Raw genomic sequence first — 6,583 nt, 5'->3', positions numbered from 1 at the left:
AAAGACATTAGTCAAATACCTGCACTATGGGGACTGTTTGTACTTAAAAGAAAAATAAAAATTCTTCTTAAATGTTTTCTATAATTTGTTTTCAATTCATTCAAATTAGTATTTTACTTTACGTGTTCTAGGTTTATCTTTTTTAAAATTTTATTTATTTTTTTAGGCTAGTCAAGTGAAGCAGTGGGAGTGGAGAAGGAACAAAAGAATCTGTAACTGGTTGTGATCAATTAGTTGTAAACACCACTGCACTTGGACCAGCCTAAGTGTCCTAGGTTTATCTTATAGTAGCAAGTTTGTTGGCTTTTCACAAGGGTACGTGAATAGATTCATGGCACTCATATGATCAGAATTCACTTTATTTTCATTGCTTCAGTATTAGGTACTCTTTGTAAACATACCTACCAGACTGCACCTGATATGTTTCAATCAAGTAAGTTTCTTTTCCTAAATGGCTGTTAACTTGAGAATCTAAAATTAGGTATAAACTATTACCTCCCATCCTAAACCACATAAAGCAACACAAGGAAAAACAGGCTTCAGAGTTTTCTCCAGATATTTAATGCAAGATGCAGTGTAGCCATATTCCAGTAGGGGTGCTGTAGCCCTACAGAATCAAACAAAAGTATTACAACATAGCTAAAAGCCTTACATAGATGTATTTCTGTTTTTAATTGCTCTAACACACAGTTTGATAAATAAGGTTATCTCTTGTGCTTTTTCTACTTTTGGCAGTTACACACTTTAAATATAGATGAGACACAAAATAAACTACTGGCTTAAGAGTTCTAAGTACTGTTTTTACTATAGACCTTCTTTTTCACCAGTTTAGATGGGAGGATCCAGCCTTTGGTATAAATAACTTATTTCCATGAAAATATTTAAAGGATATCATTAGTGTTCACTGCCAGCTGTGTGTTCTTTTGGTAAGGGGGTGGCTAGGGCCTCTTTACTCTCAGTAAGTGCTCTGGGCTGATGGATAAACACACTAAATTTAACACCCTGGTTGTTTGCAGCTCTGACAAAACCACTATTGGCAGTCATTGTGATGGCTTTTAGGGTGTCTCCTGTCCCAAAAATTGTTAATGAGCGGCTATTAATTTTCGAACTGGCCACTAGTCTCAAGGCACGCTCAGAAGGCTGGTCTGGAACCACATTAATTCGCTTAATTAGCGTAGTGGCCCTCTCTCTCTCCCCAGGTCCTCCTAAGGTATCTAGAATGGACTGAAAATCTTTGACAGCAGATTCACAAGCAAACAACTCTTTGTCCTTCATAAATGCCTCCAGCTGAGGTAGAACCTGCTCTTTCCTCTCTTGCTCTGCTTGTTCTGTGAGCACTTTTTCTTTGAAAATGAAGTAGCAGCCTCCATAGCTGAGGGCAGATACATATGTGATTAAAGTAGTAATGTCCAGATTTACTCTTCGGCACACATCAACCTTAATCTCTGTTGGAAACGCAACACTTGCAAGTATATTTTCTCGGTCTACTCTGGTCACCTGCAAAAGTTCAGGGCCCTCTTCATCTGATTCACTCTCACTTAATTGGAGCTCCTCAGGGTGATCTAACAGAGAGTTGACTGCTACTATGTCTCCTCTGACAGATATGCCCATTTCTTTCAGCTTCTCTGCCATGGGGCTGGAGACACTGTTGTAAAATGCAAAGATGATGTGAGGGTTACTATACTGTACTGGCTGCTGGTGACTGGCCTGGAGGAAGTCTTCAGCCTGCTCAATGATGCTTTTGTCACCATACTGGCCCCTGCCCAGCCAGATATTATGCAGAGCTTCAGCCTTTCGGCCAATGGCTTTCACCCAAGTATGACCACCATTTGCAACCACATCCACCACAAGAGTCTGCTTTTCTCCCAAGGTATCTGTGTAAGCAAAGACATGAAGAACACTAACAACTTCTTCCAGGTTTTCTGCTGATTCCACAATGGCTCTCAGGTGTGTTAGATTAGTGCTCTGTAAATGAGATTCTTTAATAGCTACTTTCCCAGCTTCTACTTTCTGTAAGAATTTTAATTCTGCCTTCAACTTGCTGCACAGCTTTGCACCACCTTCAATGCCACCTTTTCTTGATCTAGAAAGTGATTCTGCTCTCTTGATCAGTTCCTTGGCTATGGCGATTCGTTCACAGAGCATGGAGTGTGCAGACATGCTGACAGCATTATTCCTTTCCTATGAACAGAGAAGAAACAAGGCAAATTTGGACACTCTTCCAAAATTATTACAATCAATTCTTCACTGAAGATTAAAAACTTGAATCTAGCAACAAAACTCACATAGGCTGAGTCTATGAACCTGTGCTTCCGTATGTCTGATTTGGAGTGACTCCCTCCCCTGATAGCTAAGGAAAGGATGGCTGCTATACTTTTGAACTCTTCCTCAGGTATACTGGATTCTGACACACTTTTAGACTTTCATTTCTTCAGCTTGACGGCCATGGGGTACATGGCCTGTCCTACGTGAGGATAAAATGCAGGAATGTGGCAATCTGCTGTATAAAGAATTCCCTATGTTTATCAGCAGCCTCACTGATTGATTGTAGAAAAATTTTAATAGGCTTGGAAAGTCAAGATAAAATGCTTAAAACAAAAATATCCACACAGACTGGCTGGTTAGCAAATTGTCGAAAGCAACAGAATCTCTCCTAAAGTGGCCATACTTAGCTTCTCTAACCTTCTTCGCCTCCCCCAGAGCTGGTCTCCTTTAACCGGCTGCCTCACGATTTCCCCCGGGGCACAGGATACTTAGGCCAAGTAATCAAGACTGCCTCATTTCTGAATTTGACGTCAACCCAGCATATTTTAAAAGACCAAAGGAGACCATCAACTAGCCTCCCACTACAACGGAAAAATCTGAAGATTAAACTCTAAGGGTGCACCCCGCGGCGGCGGGGCAGGCGGCGCGGAGCCCTAGAGCGCAGGTCGCCGGTGGCGAGATGGGGGGGGCCAGAGGTCGGCGGGGCCTTCCTGGTGGGCATCAGGCCCCTAGGGCCCGGACCCTCACCTGTACAGCTGGGCCCTGCCAGGCAGGGCCCGGGGTCAAAGACCCCCACTGCTAGCGCCAAGGCTCAGAGGCGGGGCGCAGAGAGCGCGCAGCCGACCCTCCCCGCCAGGCCGGCCTGGCCCAGCCCCCTCTGGCCTCAGAAGGGGCGCCCCGCTCCCTGCCTCCCCGCCTCGCTCCCCGGTTCCTCACCGGCAGTGCCCAGGACCGCGAGCGTGAACAAGCGGGCGCGTGCACACAGAGGCCGAGACCCGCCGGGAGACCTCGCCAGGGTAGCACCCACCCAACTCAGGCGCCGAGGCCGCTCTGCCAGTGCGAGCCACGCCGCCCCGAGCGCCTACTGCGTCACATGGTTCCGGGCCGGGTGACGCCGAATCGCGATTCCCAGGCGGCAGCGCGGCCTCCCGAGCGGGGTTGACGCTAACGCGGAGGCCATATTTGTTGAGGGCACTCGGCTTCTCCCGCCTCTCTACAGGGTGAGCCTGGAAGCGCGCGCCCACCTGGCCCAGGAGAGGAGCAGGGGGCGGGGCTCTCGGGACCGGGCCTACTCCTACCGGCGCGCCAGCGCTCGATGTCACTGGGGTCCCAACAGAAGACACAAGCTGCAGAAGCTTGTCAAAGGTCACAGCCAGTAAGTGCTGGAGCCCAGATTTCCAACTCCACACCAAAGCACTCTCCACTGCACCAGCCTGGGTGCTCCATAGTAAGTGCGCCATTACAGAGATGTGCTGCCCTTCTGAAGAGAACAAATGATGGGGTGACTTCTGAGGGGCTGGGATATTCATATTAGCCTAGTAGAGTGTCACCCAGAAATATCAGGGCTTTGAGAAAGTAAAGCTACTTTTAAATATTAAAGAGGATTCCAGTTAAAATTAATCCTGTGTATCCTACTCCTCCAAACCTTACTTAAATGACAGTAAAGAAAAAGGAAATGAACCCACAAAAAGAAAACGAGAGATGACTGGAAATGAGATACACTAACACATTTTTGGAGGACAAGAACAATAACTTAAGTGCTTACCATGAGACAGATACTGTTCTAAGTGTTTTACACATTAGTTTTTTCAATCCTCTTAACAACCGAAAAAGTAGACTCAGTCAGCACAGCTGCGAAAACTGCCTGCTGAAGGTGATAATAAGCAAGTGATTCACAAAGCAGAACCCCAGAAATGCTTTGAAACTTCATATGCCTTGAAGGTAGAAGGGGGGGGAGGCAGGATTGAAAGTGGAGATTGCTTAAGTCTGTATAAAGAACATCCAGGTCCTGTCTTCTATCCATTGCAGCTGGACCATTCCTTGTGGTTTGCCAGGTAGAAGACTAGAGTTTAAGATACTGAAGACGCGGAATCAGAAGGGTTCCAGACACAAGGCCCAACAAAGAATAAGAAATTAGAGGTGCTGTTATGGAAAGTGTTCCCACTAAATGAGATGCCAGGGGCCCCTTCTCTGTCCCTCCCAGGATGCTGGCACCCCTCTGCCACTCTACCACATTTTTCTCCGGAAAAATTGAGCAAATGAAAGTCCCTAAAGAAATGGCTTGAAGATACTGACAGCATCCCCCAAAGTAAATGTGGGCCTCACTCACAAACACAGCATGTCCAAACATTTGTCTGGAATTTGCAGGAAACATAAATCAGAATGAAATAATTTTTAAATGTATTCTGTAACTAGCATGCTCATATAAAAGATATTTCAGCCATAAAACAAGAGGACTTCTTTTTTTAAAGGGGAGATGTCAGAACATAGTGTACAGTTCTTCAAAAGTAAAAATGATATTCCAAATTTCACAGAAATCAATGGAAGAGTTAGAAAACTCTACTAGAAAATTTTTAAAAAAGATGAAAAACAGCAAAACCAAAGGGCCCAATATACAATTAACAGGAGTTTTAGAAACAAAAATAGGAAAAATTTTAAAAAATACTATTGAATTAACCAAATGGAAAGGTGTTTTGTGGTTTTCGGGGTTTTTTTGTTTGTTTTTTTACAGTGAAAGGGCCTACTTAGTGCTCAGCACAATGAATGTTAAGAAACCCACACAAAGGCACATCATTGTGAAATTTCAGAACACTGCAGACAAAAGAAACAATCTTAAGAGCTGTAGAGGGACAGCTAATACAGTTCCAAACAAGCAACTAGCCTGGAGAAGGAAGACAGAGGGCTCTAAGAAAGAGAAACTTCTAAAAGCTATGAGGGAGAGAACAGATTACCTGATATCTGACCATGAGGAAAACAGTATGCAGAGGGTATTATAATTCTGTTGGCGGAATCTGGCAAGCATTATTGACAGCTACACAGAAAACAAAGTAAAAAAGTGAGGCAATATCACCCCGAGTAAAGTTATTTGGGAAATGTATAATCATGGTATACTTACGTAGTCATTAAGAAAAATCTTAAACTAAATACAATTAAATTGAGGCAGAGAAGAGGGGGTCAGAGTGATACCAGAGTTCTACATTCTCCTCTTGCACAACAGAAAATTTATATAGTGGCTAAACTTCAAGAGTCCAGGCCTGGTGCAGTGGCTCACGGCTGTAATCCTAGCACTCTGAGAGGCCGAGGTGGGAGGATCGCTTGAGCTCAGGAGTTTGAGGCTGCAGCAAGCTAAGATGATGCCACTGCACTCTACCCAGGGCAACGGAATGAGACTCAGTCTCAAAAAAAAGGGACACTGAACCTCCCTCTTCACTTCATATATAAGAAATAAGAAAAAAAATCCAGAAAAAAACATAATATTATTATTTTGAAATATGGAGACAAGTACTTGATGAAATACCTAAAAAGGTTAAAAGTGATGGGTTTCAGGGAGTGTAACTCAGGGACATGGCCTTTGATAAAGTGTTAAGTTACCAAACTTAAAATATGCTCATGCTTACAAAGTTATCACTTACTTGGCAGTCAAGTATTGCTCATTCTATAAACTCCTAGAGAGCAGGTAGAGAAAAGAGCTCTAAATTAAAGGAAACATGTGAGGCAGTGGGATATTAATACAGGATCCTGGGACTGGTTTTCAAGAAATTAGGATTCTAATCCAAGGGAACTACCAACCCCTAATGTTCTTGGGCAAGTCACTGAACATGAGTTTGTTCTTTATAGTGGGCTCAGAGGGCTTGCCTCCATTGCCAAGGAGACACCTGATAAAGGGGTGGGGTTAAATATTGAGCTGATAGTTTCATTCTGTGAAACCTAATGAGCAATAGATGAAAACTCCTTTGATGTTCCCTTATTACCTGATACCCAATGTATCAGCACTCAATAATTATAAAGCTCTATATTAGTTTTCTTCCTTACTTCCCCCTTTCCTTTTCAACTCCCTCCTGCCTTCATGTATGTGAATTTTAAACATTTCCATGTTTCATTGCCAATTGTTTTGCAAATTTAAATTCACGGTTGGGTAAGGAACTGGGAAAGAGAAAGGATAGAACAAGTGGAAACAAAAGCTTCTAAGGGTGAGAAGTTACAAATTGAACCAAAAGAAGAGAGGAGCTGTGAACATTGGGAGCATTGTGATCCTTAAGATTAAAAGCTAGAATACACAGGCTAGAAATGATACAAGAGTTTTGGAATGTTTAGGGAT

At 43.5% G+C, this 6,583-nt stretch overlaps 1 protein-coding gene across 2 annotated transcripts; it reads right to left on the bottom strand.

Moving 5' to 3' along the window:
• Window positions 1-542: 542 nt before the first annotated feature.
• C29H7orf25 (chromosome 29 C7orf25 homolog) lies at window positions 543-3,358 on the bottom strand. 2 transcript variants are annotated; one of them, XM_069461943.1, is made up of 2 exons: window positions 3,202-3,358; window positions 543-2,181 (listed from the first exon to the last, which is right to left on the bottom strand). In XM_069461943.1, exon 2 carries the CDS (start codon window positions 2,158-2,160, stop codon window positions 895-897), a length of 1,266 nt encoding a protein of 421 aa, XP_069318044.1. In that variant the 5' UTR covers window positions 2,161-2,181; window positions 3,202-3,358; the 3' UTR covers window positions 543-894. The 2 variants fall into 2 exon arrangements, with proteins under 2 accessions (XP_069318044.1, XP_069318045.1); XM_069461944.1 differs by having other exon boundaries at window positions 543-2,176.
• Between the last annotated feature and the right edge of the window lie 3,225 nt (window positions 3,359-6,583).

Source organism: Eulemur rufifrons, chromosome 29 (genome assembly GCF_041146395.1).
Source record: "Eulemur rufifrons isolate Redbay chromosome 29, OSU_ERuf_1, whole genome shotgun sequence".
NCBI lineage: Eukaryota > Metazoa > Chordata > Mammalia > Primates > Lemuridae > Eulemur > Eulemur rufifrons.
This window is presented reverse-complemented; position numbering and strand designations above follow the sequence as displayed.

Coding starts and splice junctions, on each gene's coding strand:
- C29H7orf25 (XM_069461943.1), bottom strand. CDS start 2,160: ATGTCTGCACACTCCATGCTCTGTGAACGAATCGCCATAGCCAAGGAA.